Source organism: Rhinopithecus roxellana, chromosome 8, assembly GCF_007565055.1.
Source record: "Rhinopithecus roxellana isolate Shanxi Qingling chromosome 8, ASM756505v1, whole genome shotgun sequence".
NCBI lineage: Eukaryota > Metazoa > Chordata > Mammalia > Primates > Cercopithecidae > Rhinopithecus > Rhinopithecus roxellana.
In genome coordinates this window covers 18233643-18255364 of record NC_044556.1, presented here as the reverse complement: position 1 = coordinate 18255364, position 21722 = coordinate 18233643, and the positions used below count along the sequence as shown (strand labels likewise).

Sequence of the window (21722 nt, the reverse complement as noted above, 5' to 3'; positions counted from 1 at the left end):
AAGCAAGAGGATGCGATATAGCCACACCCCATCACACACATGCATACACACACACACACACACACACACACACACACACAGAGTGAATGAAAGTGGAGGCAGTACCCCCTGACTCCCTGCCTCACCAGCTCTCTCCACAGACCCTGGGACTCAGTTTCCCCACCATGTCGGATTCAGCTGCAGGAGACTTAGTGGGGCATTCCGGGCGGGGACTTGAAAGCAGGGGCCAGCGCCATCTGTTTACCTTGAGGCTGGACGCTGGGCAGGGCTGTGGTGGTGGGCCGTCCCTGGGGCCGGCCGTGCCTTGGGGATAAATAGGCCCCGCGGGTCTCGTGGGCGGTAGAAAGCGAGCAGACACCCAGCTCCCCGCCACCGCCATGGCCCCCGACACCGCCTGCGTTCTTTTGCTCACCCTGGCTGTCCTCGGCGTGTCCGGACAGAGCCAGATCCCGTTGGGTAAGCTGCGTTAGCACCCGTGCCATGCCCGCGGCCCCAAAACGGACTGTAGGACCCGTGAGAGGCCCGGGGTCCGGGCTGTTTGGGGCTCACGGACTGTTAGTAGGGTTCGTGCCAGGCGCAAAAGCAGGTGGCGGGACCGAGACTAGAGGAGCGCAGTGGGGCGTCGGAGGTCCGGGTTCGCTGCGACGGTGGGAGTTGGTGGTGGGGTTCCCCGCCCCATGACCCTCACCAGGTCCCCTTCGCCGCAGGCTCAGACTTGGGCCCGCAGATGCTTCGGGAACTGCAGGAAACCAATGCGGCGCTGCAGGATGTGCGGGAGCTGCTGCGGCAGCAGGTGCGGGGCCCGGGTGCGGGGCAGGGAGTGCCAGGGAGCGGAAGGGGGTCTCCGTTCCCAGCAAGGAGAGAGGAGGTGCCCGAGAAGGTGGAGAGGAGCTGGGAAGGAAAGGGGGTCGGCGGGTAGGGAGTCTCCGGCGAAAAGAGGCTGTGGAAAGGGAGGCCAGGGTAGAGAGAGAGGAGACTCGAGGGACGAGGAGAGGATGGGACCCCGCTGATTCCACCCCACCCCTGCAGGTCAGGGAGATCACGTTCCTGAAAAACACGGTGATGGAGTGTGACGCGTGCGGTGAGCGCGGCCGGGGCGGGAGAGAGAAGAGACGGGAGACAGAGACACAGAGATAAAGACAGAGAGCGAGGGAAAGCTGGGGAGGAAAAGAGACGGAAGGAGATGGAGGCTATCGGAGAGGTGGAGAGACGAACGGGAATGGGGGGGTAGAAACAGAGACAAAAAGAGACAGAGGCGGTGCGAGAGTTTTGGGGAAGTGAGAGACGCCACGGGGCAGAAAAGCGGGACAGAGACTCAGGGAGAGACCGGGGAGACCCTGCGGGCAGAGCGCGCAGCCTCTAGGGCGGGATCGCGCAGAGCGCAGGATTTCGGGCCGCCCTGGGCGGGGGTTCGGGCGGGAAGGTAAGCCTCCAGCCCCGGGGCGTGGCCATGATACGCTCCGCCCCCAGGCGAGCCCCCGGTCAGCCCCGCCCCCGTCCTCCCCTCCACCGGCAGGGATGCAGCAGTCAGTGCGCACCGGCCTACCCAGCGTGCGGCCCCTGCTCCACTGCGCGCCCGGCTTCTGCTTCCCTGGCGTGGCCTGCATCCAGACGGAGAGCGGCGCGCGCTGCGGCCCCTGCCCCGCGGGCCTCACGGGCAACGGCTCGCACTGCACCGACGTCAACGAGGTGCGCCGGCCCCGACACTCCACCGCCCTGACGACCCCCTCTACCGACCCCCAATCTCTCGCCGCCCCGGAGACCCCTTCCTCCACTGGGGGTGCTCGCTCCGACGAGCCTTTCACCTCCGGGGGCGCACGGCCAGACTACCTCCCTACCGCGGGGGGACGCCCACCCCGAGGATCATCCCCATCACCACCTGGGACGCCCGCTCCCACAACCCCCTCCATAGCTAGTGACGCCCGCCCCCACGACTCCCTCACCGCCGGGGGTGGTCCGCCCCAGCTACCCTCCTCGCCGCAGGGGATTGCCAGTCCCAACGACCCTTCCACAGCCAGGGAACGCACGCCCGGACGACCCCGCCACCGCCGGGCACGCACGCCCCGACGACCCCTGCCCCCCTCTGCTGGGGATGCCCGCCCTCATCCTTCCTCCCCTCGCCCATGAGGGAACAGCCCCCTGGAGGCGCTCTCCTGTCCTCTCCCGGTTGCGCCCTTACCGTCATCAAGGCAAAGTCGTGTCTGACCCCTGCGACAATTGCTTCCATCTCACGTGGCGAACAGCTCCAAGCACTGGCTTATGGCCCTTGAACTTTCCACATCCGACACACTCCGAGGTGCGGCCCCCAGGGCCCAGCTCGAAGCCCTCTGACCCTCTGTGGCCCCTCCTCCCCCAGTGCAACGCCCACCCCTGCTTCCCTCGAGTCCGCTGTATCAACACCAGCCCGGGGTTCCGCTGTGAGGCTTGCCCGCCGGGGTACAGCGGCCCCACCCACGAGGGCATGGGGCTGGCTTTCGCCAAGGCCAACAAGCAGGTGAGGAGTGTGGGGGTCCCATTCTTGCAGCAGAAGGGAAGGGGGCGTCCATTTTGTTTACCAGTAAACTCCTCTTCCAGCCTCTTGCTCTTTTTCCAGCCTCCTTCCAGCGGGAGGGGTGGGGAGAGGAGGCGTCCTCTGCGCCAGGGCTGATCGGTTTGGGGCAGGATGGAGGCGAGAGGCAGGATGCGGAGGAAGCGTGGACGATGTGGGAGGTCCGGGGGTGTCTGCGTGGGGTGGTGACCTCTGAGTTCCCCTCCCCTAGGTTTGCACGGACATCAACGAGTGTGAGACCGGGCAACATAACTGCGTCCCCAACTCCGTGTGCATCAACACCCGGGTAAGGCCCACCGGGAAGAAAGGATCGCGAGAGGTGGGGCGAGCGGCCAGCGGCCTGCGCTGACCTTCGGCGGCTCGGGCGCAGGGTTCCTTCCAGTGCGGCCCGTGTCAGCCGGGCTTCGTGGGCGACCAGGAGTCCGGCTGCCAGCGGCGCGCACAGCGCTTCTGCCCCGACGGCTCGCCCAGCGAGTGCCACGAGCATGCAGACTGCGTTCTGGAGCGCGATGGCTCGCGGTCGTGCGTGGTGAGTGCGGGCAGGCTGGGCGTGAGGCGGGGTTGGGAGGCGGCCACGCCGGGACACCCACTTACTCTCTCCCGCAGTGTGCCGTCGGCTGGGCCGGCAACGGGATCCTCTGTGGCCGCGACACTGACCTGGACGGCTTCCCGGACGAGAAGTTGCGTTGCCCTGAGCGCCAGTGCCGTAAGGTGGGTGGGGGCGGAGCGGGACTGGGCCGGGCAGGAGGGAGGGCGGGACTTCATGACCACGCCCCTCACACCTGCCGTGCCCGCCCCCAGGACAACTGCGTGACTGTGCCCAACTCAGGGCAGGAGGATGTGGACCGCGATGGCATCGGAGACGCCTGCGACCCGGATGCCGACGGGGACGGGGTCCCCAATGAAAAGGTAGATCTACAGTTCGGCGCGGTGGCTCACGCCTGTAATCCCAGCACTTTGGGAGGCGGAGACGGGCGGATCACGAGGTCAGGAGATCGAGACCAGCCTGGCCAACATGGTGAAACCCCGTCTCTACTAAAAATATAAAAATTAGCTGGGCGTGGTGGCGCGCGCCTATAATCCCAGCTACTCGGGAGGCTGAGGCGGGAGAATCGCTTGAACCCGGGAGGCAGAGGTTACACTAAGCCGAGATCGCACTACTGCACTCCAGCCTAGTGACAGAGTGAGTCTGTCTTAAAAAAAAAAAGAAAGAAAAGAAAAGAAAAAAAAGGAAAGGCAGAGCTGTGAGCGGGGCCTAGGGAAGTGGGATGGGGCGTGGCTTGGATGAGGGGCGTGGTTTCCGTGATCTACGAGGGGCGAAAAGTTCCCTGCAGAGGAGACGGGACCTCGGAGATTTGGGAATCCGAGGAGTGTGACCTTTGCCCTTCCCGACCTGATCCCACCCTATCACACAGGACAACTGCCCGCTGGTGCGGAACCCAGACCAGCGCAACACGGACGAGGACAAGTGGGGCGATGCGTGCGACAACTGCCGGACCCAGAAGAACGACGACCAAAAGGACACAGACCAGGACGGCCGGGGCGATGCGTGCGACGACGACATCGACGGCGACCGTGAGCTCGATGGGGGTGGGGGGCGGGGAGAGGCGGCGGGCACCGAAGGGCGGGATTCGGCTCCGGGAAGGGACTTGGTCGGTTTTGGAAGCCAGATGGGGTGAGCTGGACTAGGGCGCCCTGGACCAAAGACCATGGTGGCGCGACAGAAAAATGCAAGCTGGGCTGGGAGACCGGGAAAAAGGCAGGCGTATTTAGATGGGAAGGTGGTCCCTGCGTCAAATACCGCAGGCAGAAACTAAGAGTACAGAGATTCAAGCCTGGGGTTTAGAACCTGGGAGGTGACAACTTTACAGATGGGGACATAGGGGCTCAGGGTGGCACACACAGGCACCCAACTGAGTCACCCTGGGAGTGAGAGCCAGTCCCCCTCTCTGGCCTTCCCTTGGATGGGACCATCCATTCTTAAAGTTCCCTTGGGCAGACGCGGTGGCTCAAGCCTGTAATCCCAGCACTTTGGGAGGCTGAGGCGGGTGGATCACGAGGTCAGGAGTTCGAGACCAGCCTGACCAATATGGTGAAACACCGTCTCTACTAAAAATACAAAAATTGGCCGGGCGCGGTGGCTCAAGCCTGTAATCCCAGCACTTTGGGAGGCCGAGACGGGCGGATCACGAGGTCAGGAGATCGAGACCATCCTGGCTAATATGGTGAAACCCCGTCTCTACTAAAAATACAAAAAACTAGCCGGGCGAGGTGGTGGGCGCCTGTAGTCCCAGCTACTCGGGAGGCTGAGGCAGGAGAATGGCGTAAACCTGGGAGGCGGAGCTTGCAGTGAGCTGAGATCCGGCCACTGCACTCCAGCCTGGGTGACAGAGCGAGACTCCGTCTCAATTAAAAAAAAAAAAAAAAAAAAAAAAAAAATTAGCTGGGCGTGGTGTTGCAGAACTGTAATCCCAGCTACTAGGGAGGCTGAGGCAGGATAATCACTTGAACCCGCGAGGTGGAGGTTGCACTGATCCGAGATCGTGCCTTTGCACACTCCAACCTGGGTGACACAGTGAGACTGTCTCAAAAAAAAAAAAAAAAAGTAAGATCCCACGAAGCTGGGGCTCTGTTCCAGGCCAGCCTCAGGCCTGGCCTCATCCTAATGAAGTCATCCTGGCCTAGTCCCAATCTTGGGACTCTGGTCCCGTGGATTCCCGCAGGGATCCGCAACCAGGCCGACAACTGCCCCAGGGTACCCAACTCAGACCAGAAGGACAGTGATGGCGATGGTATAGGGGATGCCTGTGACAACTGTCCCCAGAAGAGCAACCCGGATCAGGTGAGGGCAGGCCAGACTCCAGCTGGGTAAGCCCTCTGGGTGAGCTGCAAGTTGGATTACCCAGCCCACAGCCCAGCTTAGAGCATTTCACACTGTCAGAGAAATGACCTCCCGGTCCGAGCAGCCTGGGGCGGGGATTTCCTTGGGGTCAGGAGGACTTTGGCTATGTGGCTGAGTTGGGTGGGAGGCTTTCTGATTTCCTCTGTCTGATTGTGGACCCCCGTATGCTGCCCCCCCGCAGGGGGATGTGGACCACGACTTTGTGGGAGATGCTTGTGACAGCGATCAAGACCAGTAAGGAGGCCACCACCCGGGGTGGGTGTCCGGGTAGCCCTTGACAAAACTCTCTGGAGAGCTCATTGTCTCTGGATCCCACCTATCCACTCTAGGGACGGAGATGGACATCAGGACTCTCGGGACAACTGTCCCACGGTGCCTAACAGTGCCCAACAGGACTCAGACAACGACGGCCAGGGTGATGCCTGCGACAACGACGACGACAATGACGGAGTCCCTGACAGTCGGGACAACTGCCGCCTGGTGCCCAACCCTGGCCAGGAGGACGTGGACAGTACGGCGGGGGCGGGGCCTGTGGTAGGGGCGGGGCCAGTGGGGGCTCCTGGGGCGGGATCTAGGGTGGGAGGGGCCTGACCTGAGCCCACCGAGGGAGTCTCCCACTTCTCAGGGGACGGCGTGGGCGACGTGTGCCAGGGCGACTTTGATGCAGACAAGGTGGTAGACAAGATCGATGTGTGTCCGGAGAACGCTGAAGTCACCCTCACCGACTTCCGGGCCTTCCAGACAGTCGTGCTGGACCCGGAGGGTGACGCGCAGATTGACCCCAACTGGGTGGTGCTCAACCAGGTGGGAGAGGGGGCCAAGTGGGAGGTGATGGGACCCTAGAACCCCCATAGTGAGGCCTATGCTGAGGACGGGGTGCCTAGGGCTGTCACGGCCAGCCTGAGGCCCTCCTTTCTTTGACCCCATCAGGGAAGGGAGATCGTGCAGACAATGAACAGCGACCCAGGCCTGGCTGTGGGTGAGAAGCGGGGAGCAGCGCAACCCTGCACGGAGTGGGCTCAGGGAGAGGGACCAGAGAAGGGGCGGGCCCGGACTGAGGAAGGGCGGGGCCAGGTGGGGCGGGGTCATGGGGCGGGTCTGGGCAGAGGAGGGGCGGGGCCAGAGGAGGGGCGGGCTCGGGAAGGGCGGGGCCGAGTGGAGCTGGACTCTGGTGGGGCGTGGCCAATGGTAGATGAGGGCGTGGCTGAGTCTGGGCTCCGCGAGTGGGGATGGGGCGGGTCTGCAGGGAGATAGGGACCCAGGGGGCAGGTTTGAACTCTGGGTGCCAGGTTCTGAGGGCTGGGGCTGGCTTTCGGAAAGGCCACTGCTCTCTCCCCATCCCTAGGTTACACTGCCTTCAATGGCGTAGACTTCGAGGGCACGTTCCATGTGAACACGGTCACGGATGACGACTATGCGGGTTTCATCTTTGGCTACCAAGACAGCTCCAGCTTCTACGTGGTCATGTGGAAGCAGATGGAGCAAACGTACTGGCAGGCGAACCCCTTCCGTGCTGTGGCCGAACCCGGCATCCAACTCAAGGTGCCAGGGTCGTCTGTGCCTGACCTCTGTGGTTCTCATGCCCTCCCATGCCCCTCCCTACAACCCTTTACAGCCCTTATAGCCCTCCAGCCCCCCAGCCTCATACTATGGACCTCAGAGTTGTCCCAGCCCTCCTCTGGGCTCCCACAGTCCCCAAATCCTCCCAGTTCCTTGCACAAGCCCTCCAACATTCTCAAGGTCCCCCAGTCTTCCTATGGACCTGAAACCCTCTTGCAGAACCCTAAACTTTTCCTTAGTTTCCAAGTCCTTCTGCAGAGCCCCCCAGTCCTCCCAGATCCTGAATCTGTCCACAGACTCCCAAATCCTCTCATGAACCTGCAGGCCACTGCCGCCCCCTGTGACCTAGCCACAAGCTGCCATTGGGCCCCTGAAGAAGGCTTCCTTGTGGGTCTCTTATCCAGAACCCTCCTGGCCGCCCACCACCTGCTGCTCCCCACTGTCTCTCCAGGAAGGTGTCTAGGGGGACTCCGGTGGCCCGTGAGGTCTCTAACCATCTTTCCTGGGTACTGGCAGGCTGTGAAATCTTCCACGGGCCCTGGGGAACAGCTGCGGAATGCACTGTGGCATACAGGAGACACAGAGTCCCAGGTGCGGCTGCTGTGGAAGGACCCGCGAAACGTGGGTTGGAAGGACAAGAAGTCCTATCGTTGGTTCCTGCAGCACCGGCCCCAAGTGGGCTACATCAGGTGGGGACTCCACCCCCTGCGGTGGGCTGGGTCAGGGACACGTAGGCCCAGGTGGGAGTCCCCTGATCAGGCAGGGGCTGTGCAACCCTGGTCCCCTTATCTGTACAATAGGAAAGATACAGTGCAGTTAGAATGAAACTATGCTAGTCCAGGCGTGGTGGCTCACACCTGTAACCCCATCACTTTGGAAAGCCAAGGTGGGAGGATTGCTTGAGCCCAGGAGTTCGAGGCCAGCCTGGGTAACATAGTAAGACCCTGTCCCTACAAAAAAGAAAAAAATTAGGGCAGGTGCAGTGGCTCATGCCTGTAATCTCAGCACTTTGGGAGGCCGAGGCGGGTGGATCACCTGAGGTCAGGAGTTTGAGACCAGCCTGGCCAACATGTTGAAACCCCGTCTCTACTAAAAATACAAAAATTAGCTAGGCGTGGTGGTGGGGGCCTGTCATCCCAGCTACTCAGGAGGCTGAGGCAGGAGAATTGCTTGAACCTGGGAGGCAGAAGTTGCAGTGAGCCAAGATAGTGCCATTGCATTCCAGCCTGGGTGACAAGAGTGAGACTCTGTCTCAAAAAAAAAAAAAAAGCAGCCAGGCGTGGTTGCACGTGCCCATGGTCCCAGCTACTCGGGAGGCTGAGGTCACTTGAGTCTGGGAGTTAAGGTGGCAGTAATTGCACCACTGCACTCCAGCCTGAGTGACAGAGCGAAATCCTGGCAAGGACACAGCACACAGTGTGTATCCAGCTAGAAATGGGGCCTCACCCAGTCTGTTTCTCAGTCTCTATTCCATGCTGCTAGCAAGCCCAGGCGCTCTGTTTAGCACCAACTATGTCCATGGCCCTTGATGGTGTTTAGCACCAACTATGTCCAGGAAACTGAGGCCCAGGGCAGAAGCCTCACCTGCTCCCTGTGTAGCCCAGTCAGGGGTACCCATCTTCCAGGGCTGGCCACTGAAGCTCTGAGAGGGAAGGGCCTAGCCCAGGTCCCCTACCCCTCACCATGTCTGACCCTCAGGGTGCGATTCTATGAGGGTCCTGAGCTGGTGGCCGACAGCAACGTGGTCTTGGACACAACCATGCGGGGTGGCCGCCTGGGGGTCTTCTGCTTCTCCCAGGAGAACATCATCTGGGCCAACCTGCGTTACCGCTGCAATGGTGAGCCGAGGGCCGGCGGGGCACAGGCAGGGAGTCTGCACACAGGCCCTGCCGGCCTTCTCAGCCCTCACCCGCTTGCTCTTTCCCTGCAGACACCATTCCAGAGGACTATGAGACCCATCAGCTGCGGCGAGCCTAGGGACCAGGGTGGGGACCCACCGTTGGATGACAGCAACCCTCACCGTGGCTGGATGGGGGCTCTGCACCCATCCATCCCCAAGGGGTGGCCGTCCTGAGGGGGAAGCGAGAAGGGCTCCGAGAGGACAAAATAAAGTGTGCGTGTGGGGAGTGGCGGCTGTGGTTTTTGCTGCGACAAGACAGTAGGGACGGGCCTCTGAGGGAGGGTTGGGCCAGGGGACCCCAAACCAAGGCCTCAGTGCTGCAGCTGCTGCTGAGTGCCAGTGGCCTGCCAGGGACTGTCCAACTGTGATTTGGGGTTTGGGGAGGCCCCTGGGTCTGCCTCCATGATCCACCACCTCATGGTCACAGGCCTGGATGCCAGCCATGGAAGAGCTGAGACCCCTGATACGGTGTCCGCCCCAGGATTCTGGGGGGCAGGTTTGCAGTCACCCCAGCTTTGGGGACCCTTTCCCTTGCATGGTCTGGGGTGTGTGTGTGTGTTCGGAAGGGCCGAGGCACCTGCCAGGTGCACCTGCCACGCCCAAGTGTCATCCCTGAGGGAGGAGGGAGGGGCTCAGATAAAAGAGGAAGAGCCAGTGACGAAAACATTGGATTTTTATTACGTTTCATTACAAAGGATGCAAAGGTACAAAGACAAAAGCGGCCACGCCGGAGGATGGGGCAGGGACGGCCGAGTGTGCCCTGAGCCACCTGCCCCCGCCCGCTGTGGCCACCCACAATCATGGCCCACGGGATGTCCGTGGCAGAGTATACATGCTGGGGTTGGGGGAGAGCCAGCCTGGGCACAGAGGGGCACAGGCGGGAACAGGGCTCGGACCGGCGGGTTTGCATATATCAGTGGGGCCGCCCAGCCCCTCGGGGGCAGTTTCCTACTCAGGGGCATGGCAGGGCCAGTGGACTTTGGCTGCCAAAGCCCTCCCTCCCCAGGCCTGCTGGCCAAGGCCATGGCTAAGTCCCCTTGTCCCTGATGGGCAGGAGGTCAGAAGCGCTTGATGGCTGGGCTGGGCAAGGGTTGTCCCCAAATTCCAGAACACTTCAAGATGGGGGCCACCCCCGGACACCAACACATGCCACCTGTCCCTGGCTTCTGGGGATAGGGTACTGGCCAGGAGCCCAGAAGGTGGACAGAGACTCTGGAATCGTCAAAGCCAGCACCCCAAGGCCCAGCCCCCGCCCCCATCCTGCCCAGGAGGAGCCAGGGCCCTGAGACCTGCAGGTCTGAGAAAGTGACAGGAGAGAAACTGAGGCTCGGGTCACGAGGCACTCGTTCCTGCCCCACCCATGCCCTTTGGAGCTCCCCAGCACCCAGGCCTGGGGGTACAACTTGCTCCACCTCCTGCTCCCAGGTGGAGAACGGTGTCTGTGGCCAGTGGGGGTGGGTGGACACCTGTGCCACACGAAAGGGTATGGGGTGCCTGACCCCTGCCTGGTCAGGACCCTGGAAGGCCAAGGGCCACAGGGAACAGGACACTCAGGTGGAGCTGGCTGGGGAACGTCCCAGGGACCCCCAAATCACACGCCGCAAGACCCCCCAGGAAATGGAGGCCCCTGGTCCATGGCGAATGGGGACAGAAAGAGACCCAGGTGTCCATGTAGCCCAGGCAGGCCTCCCAGGGTGAGGGGCCGAGTCTTGCCCCTGCTCTTAGGCTGTGTAGGGAAGGCTCTGGCGCCCGCACGCCCTGACCCAGAGCACCACACACAGGTGACGGGCCAGGCCCAGGGGCACATCTGTGCCATCGGCTTTGTGGCCCTTGTTCTGAGAGCCCTTGCATCCCACCCCCACAGGGAGGGCCCCTCGGCCTCTGAGACGGCTCCATCAGGACCCAGTGAAGGCGATGGGAGCTGCTGTTTTCAGGGCGAGGTGACAGAGGACCCCTGAATACTGCTGGACCTCACTCTGCCAGTCTATCCCTGGTTGGAGGGCTCCTTGGAAATACAGAAAACTCAGGAAGCAGGTCGCAGCCTGAGTTTGGAAGGATGTTTGGTTAAAAAACAGCTCAAGGCCCACCTAACGGGGGCACCAGGGCCCCCTCTAGGGACAGGTCCTGCTAAGCCTGATCAGGCCTGGGATGCTGGGCAGAAGAGGCTCACACCTGTAGCCCCAGAACTTTGGGAGGCTGAGGAGGGAGGATCGCTTGAGCCCAGGAGTCCGAGACCAGCCTGGGCAACACAGCAAGACCCCATCTCTAAAAAAATAAAATAGAAGCCACCCTGCCTGGCCCCCCATGGGCCTCTGGCAGGCTCCTGTCCCACCTGACCAGGCTCAGGCAAGGTCCCAGCTCACAGACCCCAAGCTTGACATCCAAGCCCCAGCAGGAGGGATGGATGTACATGGGAAGGCCTCCTGGCTAAGGGTCCTCCTGTGAGCTCGCCCCCCTGAGGAAATCAGGCCAAATACACTGATGCCAACACTCTCCTACCCAGAGCCAAAAACTCACAAGCAGGGCCCTGACGGGGGCAAAGAACCCTCTTCTCTGGAGGACACAGAGAGAGGCTGAGCTCAGGCTACACCCTCTGCCTGCCAGACTCACCACCCTGGGGAGTGACGTCAGCGAAACAGGCAGGTGGGGATGCCATGCTCTCAGGAGGAACAGCCCTGGCTGAACTTCACCGTAGGGGACTGGTGCGCCCAGTGGAGGGTCTGTGGAAGCCATGAGCACACGGGTGGGTGGGGAGAGCAGCCTCTAACTTAGCGTAGACCAAGCACACAGGCGGCAGGTCTATGTACATGCCGCAGCCCCCCACACGGGCCTGCCCCTCAGGAAGTGGCTCATCAAATCACTGTATTTTCACATCACAAAGCAAAAGGTTGATTTCCTTGAGCTGTCTTTTTTCAGAAAATCTTGGCAATTCAAGAATATGTAGTAGTGATATTTAAAAAAAAACACACGTACACACACACAAAAGGCCATGGGAGGCCCACCCAGGTCCAGGAGGGGCATGAACCCTTTTGGAACGCGGGGATGCCTGGCTGCTGGCTCCTGGCTGGGCCCTGGGGACCTGCATGGGCCCCACTTTCCCTGGCAAGCTTGGACCTCGGTCCACCAGGTTCTCATTGGAAAAAGAACTCCGTAATAGACCGAGGTAGTCACGTTAACACAATGTCACTGTGAATCTGGCTTTAGGATGCTGGAAATGGGCCACGGGCCTGGGATGCTCCGAGATGGGCATCCCTCCTCTCCTATCTGTCTACACCGAAGACCAGGGGACAAGTAGTGGTGCCCGCCGGAGGCTGGACAGACGGGGAATGAGGGCTGATGAGGTTTCCTAGCGTGGTCCTCAAGGCCTTGTTTTGAAAACCGCATCCAGGCGGGTTGCTTGTAATTTTATTAAGGCCATTTTTTAAAAAGTCCTACATACAAGTTTAATGGTAATCAAACTCTCCTATGTACATGTAGTTTTTCTTAAAAAAAAAAAAAAAAAAAAAAAAGTCCCTGCTGTCTGCCCCCAGCCTCCATCATGGTAAGAGAAAGTGACCTTGACCTGGACAGACCGACACTCTGCTCCCCCCATACCTTGGAACAAGATGGCAGCAGGAGCAACATGACCAAGGAGCCTTCTCCTATGAGTGGCCACTTGGCTGCTCAGACACATGCCAAAGGCATTGCCGGGGAAAGAGAGGGAGGGATAGTCGCTAGGATCAAACCCAGCTCTCGAGGACAGAAGCCAGGGTGCCCAGGACCCCAGTGAAAGCAGCGGCCATACCACCACAAATAAACGGACACAGCAGAAGGCGCTGGCCTGGCAAGCAGGGGCAAGCGAGAGCCGCAATGCAGTTTTGGGGGGATCAGAACAGCGGTTCCTATTCCAAGGAGAACAGCAGAAAACAAAGCCAACCCCGATGCCTCCCTCACAGGGCCCGTGGTATGGAGGATTCAGGGCGGCTCCCAAGGACCCTGTCACCCTGGTCTTGGAGGTGCTCCTGAAACTAAAACGCACATTGCTATGTGTCTCCAAGTCCACCTGACGTGACCCTGAGCTGCCAAGAAGGGGTGGCCGGCAGACCCCACTGCCCAAAAGAGGGGGCGTGGGCTGGGAGCCAGAGGGTCGGGAGGGGAGGGGATGAAATGCCAGCTCCACCCAGGTTGTCAGGGAGGACCGTGCTCATCTCAGGGACCCTCGCTCCCTGCCAGTCCCCCACACTCTTGGAGCAGAAAGGTCTCAGCTGCCACTGGTCATGGCGTCTTCACACACACACTCTAAGGACTAGCAGGCACCTCTGGGAGAGGCCAGCAGGGTTGGGTCTTCAAGAGACCCTCAACAAAAAGCGAGGCCCCTTCCCGGAAGTCTGTTATGTGGCCCTGGCAGAGGCACCTCTGCCTACCGTGAGCTCCTGACAAGTCCTTGCCCGCCAACCAGCCCTTTCGTTTTGAGATAACTTGGGGTGAAACCCAAAAGCTGGACACACTGCTTAGACTCAGGTGGGTGACGGGCTGCTTTGTGGCGCGTGGCCTCCATTTCCAGTTAGCTTAAAAAATAGGTAAAGTTGGATTTCTGAAATAAAAACATGCTCTCAGGCAAGTGTTGGCTTAAAAAGTTAAGCCACTCATCTACAACCAAAATGTAAATAGAAACTAAAAGGAAAACAAAACACACAATGAAACTCCCCTGGTCACCTCTCCCTGTACCTTAAATTAACAGCATCTATGACAGGACCGGTGACCACAGTGCGGGACAGAAGGGGCCACGGGTTGTAAAGCCCCAAGAGGTAACCCGTCTCCAGGCGCGACCCCTCACAGGGCCTTCCGGTCACGTCCCGGCAAAGGTGGCCACCAGTGGGCCTGCCTGGGGTGAGGCAGGGTTGGAGGGGATGGAGACAGGGCGAGGAGGGTCGTGCGGGGTCCGCCGCCCTGCATGCTCTGTCCACTTTGCGCCTGCCCCGGTGGACACCAGGGCTCTGTGTGTGCTCAGAAATATAAAAGACAGCCGTCAAAATAGTGTTTATTTCACTTTGCGTCTGCCCCGCGCTCTGGCGCCTCCTCCCTGGGGCGGCGTGGGGCTCACTCTCTACCTGACCACGGGCTGGGGATGGCGGATGGGTCGGGGGACCAGGAACTGAGGAAGGCAGTGAGAGCTGGACAAACAGTCGGAAAATGCGCCACGGCCCACAGCCCTGGCGGACCATGCGCGCCCCTCCCCTGAGCCTGCCTGCCACGCTGGTTGCTGACACTTCCCGCATCTTACAGGGGACGGCTCAGGCCCCGGGGCTGGGGGCGAGGGAGCCAGTGCAGGGAGGGTCTGCAGGGGTGGGGGGCTCACGGCCTCCGATCCCAGCCCAGCCCCGGGCAGGCGGGTGGGTGGATGGCCCAGCTCGCGGCCTCGCGATTGGGCTTCGCGGGAGGTGGACAACCAGGGGCGGGCTGGCAGGGGGCGCTTGGCGGCATTGCAAGCTCAGAATCACAAGCTCGGCCGTTGGCGAGGGACGGAGCGTGGCCGTCCCCGGGCTGGGGAGGCGCCGTCGGGACGGCTGAGCGGCAGGGTGCCGGCGTGCCCGCTCACAGGCGGTCCATCCGGAAGGTGTCCTCGGTGGCTGGGTCGGCCAGAACCATGTCGGGGTCGTTGAGCATGTGCAGTCCGTCGAGGGTCAGGGGGTCGATCTTGAGTTCGTCCAGGGGAAACTGGCTGTCGGAGTCAAAGCTGACGTCGCCGACCCCAGCCAGAGAGCTGGTCAGTTCTTTAGAGAGGCTGGGGGGGGACTCTCCTGTCACTGGGGGATGGGGTGGGGACAAAAGGCACTGCTTAGCCCTGGCTCCACCCCTCACATCCACGGGTTGGACCAGGCAGGCCTGCTGGGCGACTCTGTCCCCGGGGTATGCTGGCAACATCTGGGGACGTTCTGGCTGTCATGACTGGGGAAGGGGGCGCTACTGGCACATGAGATGCTGCTCAGCACCCCACAGTGCCTGGACCCCAGACACCAGTCTGGCCCCAGATGTCAGGAGCACCAAGGAGAAGCCTCGAGCCAAGGGCTGTGTCACTGACACACGTCAGTGTGACCTGGTGGGGACGGGGACCTCCCTGGCTCTGCCATGAGGTCTCCTCAGCACAAGTCACTGAGAAGTAGGCTGGGGTGACTGAGTGGACCCAGCTGCTGCTAGGGCTGAAGGGAATTCTCGGTTCCCCCACAAAGACCCGGGTTCAAACCTAGGCTTCCACCTGTACTCAGTTTCCAGGTCTGAGAAATGGGTCTGAAAGGCCCCGTCTTTCTGGGCTGTTGAGGCCATTGCAGGGGTGAGATTCTCAGATTCGTCTCCTGAGTCCGAGGCTGGCACGTCCACCCTTGAATTTCTTGCCAACTGCTGCCTACACCCACCGGGTGGGAAGGAGGTGCTGGATTCTGTACTCAGAGCCCAGGCCACAGTGGGTGGCACTAAATACGGACACTTCCAGCTTGGAGGAGGCCAGTGAGGACTGCTCGGGGGGTCGGGAGGTGTCACCCTCAATCCAGCAGCTCTGGCTCATAAGGGAATCACCTTCTATAGCAGGGAGACCAGGTCTGGGTGGCCATAGGAAGGTCTGGGTTCTGTGCTAGATGGAGTCGGGTCTTCCTGACATGTGCCATGCAGGATGGGGCCAGCTCGTCCCCAGGAGCCCAGGCGCCGGCTCAGACTGCTTGGGTGCGGTTGTCACGGTGCATCACAGCCCTGACCCTGGTGCACCAGGCAGGGCCCACCCCACGGCCGTCCCTGACCCTGGTGCACATTCAGGTCCGGGACCTGGGTAGTGGACATTGTGTACCCGACTGCTTGACCTTTACCCGGGCTGCTCGGCCAGACAGGAGGCTGCCGAGAGGGGAGAGTGACCGTCTCTGCCCTATGCACGGGACGTCTGGTCCAGGGGTGTCTCCCTGGCCTGGCCCAAAGCCCAGGAGTGAGTCAAATCTGGGGGAGAGGGGGTGTGGCCTCCTCGGGCCCCCACCAAGCTTGGGTCATAGCCCTGGCCCTGTCAACCCTCATGCTGCGGGGCAGCAGTCTCTGGCTGTCTCCGCATGGGCTGAGGCCCCTTGGGACGCCGCACACCTGCCCCCGGCCTGGCCTCACCTGTGAGGATGATGTTGGGGATGCCACTGTGGCTGGCGTATCCCAGCTGCTGCGAGTCTGGCAGGCTCCCGTGGCTGCCCGTGAGGCCCATCATGGCCGCCTGTGAGTAGTTGAGTGTGGAGCCGGGGCTGTACAGGCTACTGGAGCTGATGGCGTTCTCCATCATGTTGAACTGCTCCAGCTGGGAAAGGAGGCACACCAGGCTGTGAGGGCCACCATGGGCCTGCCCGGTTGGCCACCCTAGGCCCCTGGCTGCTGTGGCTGGCCTGCCCACAGCTGGGGACGATGTCCCTGCAGGATGCCTGGCACCCAGGCTGCCAAGCACGAGCCCCGCTCCGCCCGCCACCTGGGGCCTCCCCGCCACCCTGGAGCCTGGCTGGATGAATGGATGAATGGATGAGCAAGTGAGTGAGCAGCTCCAGGCTGCCATCAAGCCCCCTGGATGCCCCCGATCCTAGCCTCCACGAAAAGCCAGCACAACCTCCCGGCAAACCCGCGTGCACGGTCCATGCCTAGGCGCCGCGTCCACAGCCACGGTCCCATCCCTGTCTGGCCCGGCGTTCGCTGCCTGCCCCTCCTCACCCTCTGCCCTTGGCCTCCGCCCTGTGGGAGGGCACAGATGCCAGGGGAGGCAGCGCTAGGCCACCCCTGCCGGGGACTCAGCCTCTGTAGCCCGCAGATGGGACAGGGTGGGGGCCAAGGGGCAAAGCTGTGGGGCAGGCAGGGGCCCCCCGAGCATGCGCAGCTCTGACTCGCAAGGCCCAGGTCCCAGCAAGGGTCCCAGCGAGCATCTGTCCTGGGCACCAGCCGACTGGCGGCCTGGGCGCCCGCTCACCTGGTGGGACAGAGCATTGGCCTGCCTGGCCGCCATCTGCTGCTCATAGTACGCGTCCCCAAACACGCTGCCCAGTGTGGAAGTGTGCTGCAGACAGAAGAGAGGCCTGCTGTGGTCACGGCCCGAGGCCAGGCAGGAAGTCGGCACCTCCCAAGCCCAGCTGGAAGACAAGAGGCCCTTGGAACCTCCCAGACGGCGCCTGGGATGGCAGAAGGCTGATAATGATGCTTATTTTAGGGTTCCAGAAGTGCCCCTCAATCCTGGATAACTTTTTTCCACCACCTGATCCTGGGAGGCCTCTGCACCCCAAAACCCCCTTCCCAAGGCCCCATCCCCATCTCCTCTCCTCAAGCCAGGGTAAGGGAGCCTCCATTTCCATCATAGGGAAGTTGGGGGCCACAGGGATGAGGAACTCCCACCCAACAGGGCCCAGAGGAGAACCTGTCACCAGGGCCAAGACGGGAAGTGCCCAGACGTTACATTCAGGACCGAAAGTGCACTTGGTGACTCCTGACGGGAGACAAAGGACAGGATGCAAGCCACGTACATGGACAGGATGGGCGTGCAGAGCCAGCCACCAGCTGAGAGAGCACAGGACAGGCACAGGGAGAGCCCCCGCCCAGGGCTGCCGGCCTGCAGGACCTGGAGCCCTACTCCTGCTATCCGAGGCCAGCAGGGCTCTCAGAGGCAGGGGGACAAGGGCTGTCCCTGTGACAGAAGCAGGGGGCTAGGGGAACTTACACGTGGTGGAGATGCTAGAAAGGAGGCACCCGGAGCCCCTGCCCAAGAGATGGTGGGATGAGGCCTGGGTGGGGTGTGGAGGTGAGGAGATGGTGGCTGTGGACGAGGCCTCGGGAGCTGCAGCTGCAGTGTGACCTTGAGGCTGCAGGAGGCCTGGTAGCATCCCAGGGGCTGGGAGCTCTGGCTGGTGTCCCCAGGAAGCCACTGTCCCCCAGCCATTCTCAGAGCTACAGCATAAGGCATGTGCCCTGCAAGGCATCCAGGTGAATGTCTCCACAGACCCAAGGCCCTGGCCCTCTCCCCTGGAGCTCCCCATCTGAGCTTTGCTCTAGAGAGATCCCCTTTGTTCCAGGAAGATCCCAACGCCTTAGTTTCTGGCCTCAATCCCAGAGAGGGGCCGGACACAAACCCACTGGCTGCTCCTGGTGGTCAGTGGGCAGACAGCAGAGACAAACATGTTCACCCTGGGGCAAGAGGGCTTGTGAGGTTGGACATTCCACTCAAACGCCAGGGAAGAGGTAAAAAGGTAAGCCAAGGAAGAGAAGGCCAGCCCGCGTGGCAAAAATGCTATCTTGGCCCTAAAAATCAACGGTTTCAGGTTTTGGAAACAAGGACTGCAAGCTTGTAGCTTGGTTTGCCCGAGGCAAGGGAGGCAGGCAATAGGTAATGTCCTGGCTGCTGTAGAGCTGGTCCAAAGCTGGGTCTGTCCTGGGGCTCGGGGTGTGGGGTGGGACCAGGCTTCCAGGACAGCACCTGATCCTGTCCCTGTGGGCTTGGGCTCAAAAAGACCTGGCATATGCGGGGGAACACAGGCTGAGGCTTCCCCGTGAGGCTGCCATGAGGGCTTGCCAGAAAGGTGAGCTTGAAGTCGGGAGAAAGCCACAAACCGGACCAAATGGTAGCTGCCTGCGGCCCAGGGCTTTGCTGGGGTGCACACAGTGCCTACTCGAGGCAGGGCACAGCAGGTGTGGGGTGGTCTGGGCCTGTGGGACCGAAGGGTGAGTCCTTGGAGACACAGTGCAGAGGGAAGGCAGGTCTGGCCTCTACCTAGAACCACCTGCCCCTGAGAGCCCCATCCTGATGTCCCCACATCTCCAAGAGCCGCCTGCCTCCCGCATCAGTGTACGACGGACACCAGACACACAGACATGGGCTTGACAACACCGCCACCTGCTCGCTGCCCGACAAACTAACCCGCTTTGGCTTGGGGCCCAAAAATTCACCAAACGTTCTGGTGACTCTCTCCTGAGAGAAACTGGCTTGACCCCTAATTCCTGTCCTGTCTCACACGCAAGAGGGACCTCACTCAGGAACCAGCCCCCTCTGGGCTGCCCACTTGCGACAGGCCCCACCTCCTGCTTCTCCAGCACCCCCAGCCCCATCCCCAACAGCACCACACGACGAGACCAGACACGCTGCCAGAGCCCGAGAGCTCTGAGAGCCAGTGTGGACAGACTGAGCGTGCGCAGACACCAGGCTGACCCCCATGCCTCCCCGAGACCATTGCTGCCCCCCACTTCGCTTCCAGAACACGGGGCTACAGGCAGTGATCCCAGACATCCCTTGCCTGATGGGGCAGATGTCCCTACACACGTGTGAGAGCTGGAGATGGGGGCAGAGGGGCTTCACTGTCCTTGTCTGTGGCACTCACAGTTTGCCCTGGGACAAGGGAGCCCAACCTCAGCCCTGGAGGGGCGACTCTTCTATCTAGCTGGGAAGCAGGACGAGAGCATCCCCTCTACCAGGGACAGGGATGGCTTCAGCACCTGGGGCACAGCAGTGGCTGCTAGGGGCTTCTCAGCTTGGTGAAAATGTGGGGATGAGATGGTCCCAAGATAGTGGAGTTCTGGGGAGGCTCTGCTGCCAGGGTAAAAAAAGTTGGGGGCTGGATGTTGGCCTTGTGGGTACCCCTTTTCCCAGACATATGTTCTAGATGGAATGTGGGGTCTACTGGCCACACCTGATGTCGAAGTACAACACGAGGAGGCTGAGTGGGGAACCAGGCTGGCTGCTTCCACCGGCCAGGCAGAACGGAGGAGCATTCCGAGGAACCTGAACCTGGGAGGGGCTGGGGCATCAGCGAGCCAGGGTCCTACGGTGCTGGGTGCAGCAGGAAAACCCAGGGCTGATGGGTGAGGTCTGAGGCCGGCCTCAGTCTCCTGTCTGTGGAATGGGGACAAGGGCCCTGAGACACTGCAGAGGGGCTCAGAGAAGCCTCCTGGGCCAGTGGTTCTGGAGAAACACAGCTGCCTATGGGGTGAAGGGGAAAGCAGGGCCGAAGAGTCAGCGCCTTCTCTGCGGGCCGGCCAGCCATCTCAGTTGCACCCCCAAATCGGGGGAGCCCCCAAAGCTCCAGCTCACTCTCCGGGTGGCACACTGGGTGTGGAAGGCATTGCCCCTGGGCCACTCAATGCGGACATCCAGGCAAGGCCACAGCCATCGCTAACGTCACTAATGTACATGAGGCACCCTTGTCACCCCCACCTAGTATTCAGCAGAGGCAGGCCCTGGTGGCTCCTGGGAAGGGGCCTGTGGGGTTCCTGCCCTGGTGCAGCCTGGTGGGTGCACAGCTCAGGTCTGATGGCATGGACGGGATGAGATGCATGAGGACATGCATGAGGACAGACAGCGGGCAGGGAACACACGGGGCATGAACAAGACGAGCGTTGTCGCCCGCAGGCCAAGGGGGAGGCGACGCCCCTTACTTGCGGGGAGCTCCCCGGGGAGAAGCCTTGATTGGAGACTGGCGAGGTGGGAGACTGGTTAGCCGGGGAGCCGGCGCTAGTGCGGTACTGCTGTAGAGCCGGCGCCTGCGATGACAGACAGGTCAGCATGCCGCAGCCCAGCTGCCCCAAGCCCGGGCTCCAGTCCCTACTTCCTGGGAGCAGCCTGATCAGCCCCCCACCCCTCACATCTTGGTGATGGTCGCCACCCCACTGGTAGGCAGAGGAGCCTGGGCACCTGCAGGAAAGGTGGGTCCCTGAGACCTAGGGGGAGCTGCCCCCAAACCCAGCTTCCCAGGAAGGAACGGTGTGGAGGGTGGAGAACTGCCCTCCTTCCTAAAGCTACAGGAGGGTGATCAGAGGGTTGGCCCTGACTCAGCAGGCTCAGACCCAGATAGCAACATGTGCTCTCTCATGCATGCACACCGACACAGAGACACACCCACGTGCACACATATCCACACTAGAATATATATACCCACGCATGCACACCCACACAGACACATGCACACACATCCACGCACATATGGACACCCCCACATGTGTACACATATCCACACATGAATGTACATAACCACGCATGCACACCCACACATGCACACATACCTACCCACACCCACAAATGCACACACGTGCCTACATCCACACACAAATGTACACACCCAGAAATGCACACATGCACACATCCACACAAATGTACACACCCACACATGCACACATACCCACACACAAATGTCCATACACCCACAAATGTACATACCTAGGCATGCACACGTGCACACACATCCACATGCATGCACACCCATGCAGGTGCATACCACATACACCTGCACCCACCCACTTGTGCACACCCACAACCCACACACACACAGCCCCACGGGCAGGGAAAACCCAAGGCTGGGCAGGCGGGTGCTGCCTCCTATTCCCGGCTCTCCCTCACTTTGTGCCCTGGGCAGGTCCCCTGCCTCTCTAAGCCCCCAAGTCCGCAGCCCAGCAGGTCTGGCCCGTCTCTGGGGGTGGGGACTGAGTGAAGGCCATCTTGCTAGCAGCCCAGGCTCCCAGCACGTGGCAGTCAAGTCACTATCCCTGCCCTACTGCAGGACAAACCTGCCTGGGTTATGCCGTCTGAGACCTGCAAGGGGCAGCCACTTCCTCCACCTGCTCGAGGGACCAAAGGCCCAGGCATCTCACTGCTATGACCCAGACCTTTCAGAGAGGCAGGCTGGGCCAGGCTAGGCCCTGGATTCAGACCACGCTCTGGTCCTGACACGGCCCAGCCATGCTGTGTGCTTGCAGACAATTTGCCTGACCTGTCTGAGCTGGTCACTGAATGAGGCCCAGCCTGACCAGTCCAGGGCCTATAACTGCTGTCTCCCTCATGTCCTTGGTGGCAC

The 21722-nt window shown here is 61.3% G+C and overlaps 2 protein-coding genes across 8 annotated transcripts in view; one reads left to right on the top strand and one right to left on the bottom strand.

The window, feature by feature from the left end:
- Nucleotides 1–338: 338 nt before the first annotated feature.
- Nucleotides 339–9136, top strand: COMP (cartilage oligomeric matrix protein). The gene is made up of 19 exons (XM_010386666.2): nucleotides 339–456; nucleotides 708–793; nucleotides 1030–1081; nucleotides 1517–1689; nucleotides 2357–2494; nucleotides 2760–2834; nucleotides 2919–3077; nucleotides 3155–3259; nucleotides 3350–3457; nucleotides 3964–4123; nucleotides 5272–5390; nucleotides 5632–5684; nucleotides 5780–5961; nucleotides 6076–6254; nucleotides 6381–6429; nucleotides 6796–6992; nucleotides 7527–7699; nucleotides 8709–8848; nucleotides 8941–9136. The coding sequence occupies exons 1-19, from the start codon at nucleotides 378–380 to the stop codon at nucleotides 8985–8987; spliced, it is 2274 nt and encodes a 757-aa protein (XP_010384968.2). The 5' UTR covers nucleotides 339–377; the 3' UTR covers nucleotides 8988–9136.
- A 429-nt stretch (nucleotides 9137–9565) lies between these two features.
- Nucleotides 9566–21722, bottom strand: part of CRTC1 (CREB regulated transcription coactivator 1) — a 99824-nt gene continuing 87667 nt past the window's right edge. For 3 of the 7 annotated variants that reach the window (XM_030935579.1, XM_030935578.1, XM_030935585.1), the window contains 4 exons: nucleotides 20311–20415; nucleotides 16865–16951; nucleotides 16030–16210; nucleotides 9566–14696 (listed from right to left, as the gene is read on the bottom strand). In XM_030935579.1, the coding sequence (XP_030791439.1) occupies nucleotides 14485–14696; nucleotides 16030–16210; nucleotides 16865–16951; nucleotides 20311–20415 (585 nt within the window). In that variant the 3' untranslated portion in view covers nucleotides 9566–14484. The remainder of the gene's footprint in view (nucleotides 14697–16029; nucleotides 16211–16864; nucleotides 16952–20310; nucleotides 20416–21722) is intronic. The other 4 variants (XM_030935583.1, XM_030935581.1, XM_030935582.1 and 1 more) reach the window with 3 other exon arrangements.

What these genes read in the sequence shown, in the direction of transcription:
- COMP (XM_010386666.2), top strand. Translation starts at nt 378, where the DNA reads ATGGCCCCCGACACCGCCTGCGTTCTTTTGCTCACCCTGGCTGTCCTC. An exon ending in ACGGGGTCCCCAATGAAAAG is followed by an intron (nt 3,458 to 3,963) that starts GTAGATCTACAG and finishes CCTATCACACAG; the next exon opens with GACAACTGCCCGCTGGTGCG. An exon ending in CCTGCGTTACCGCTGCAATG is followed by an intron (nt 8,849 to 8,940) that starts GTGAGCCGAGGG and finishes CTTTCCCTGCAG; the next exon opens with ACACCATTCCAGAGGACTAT.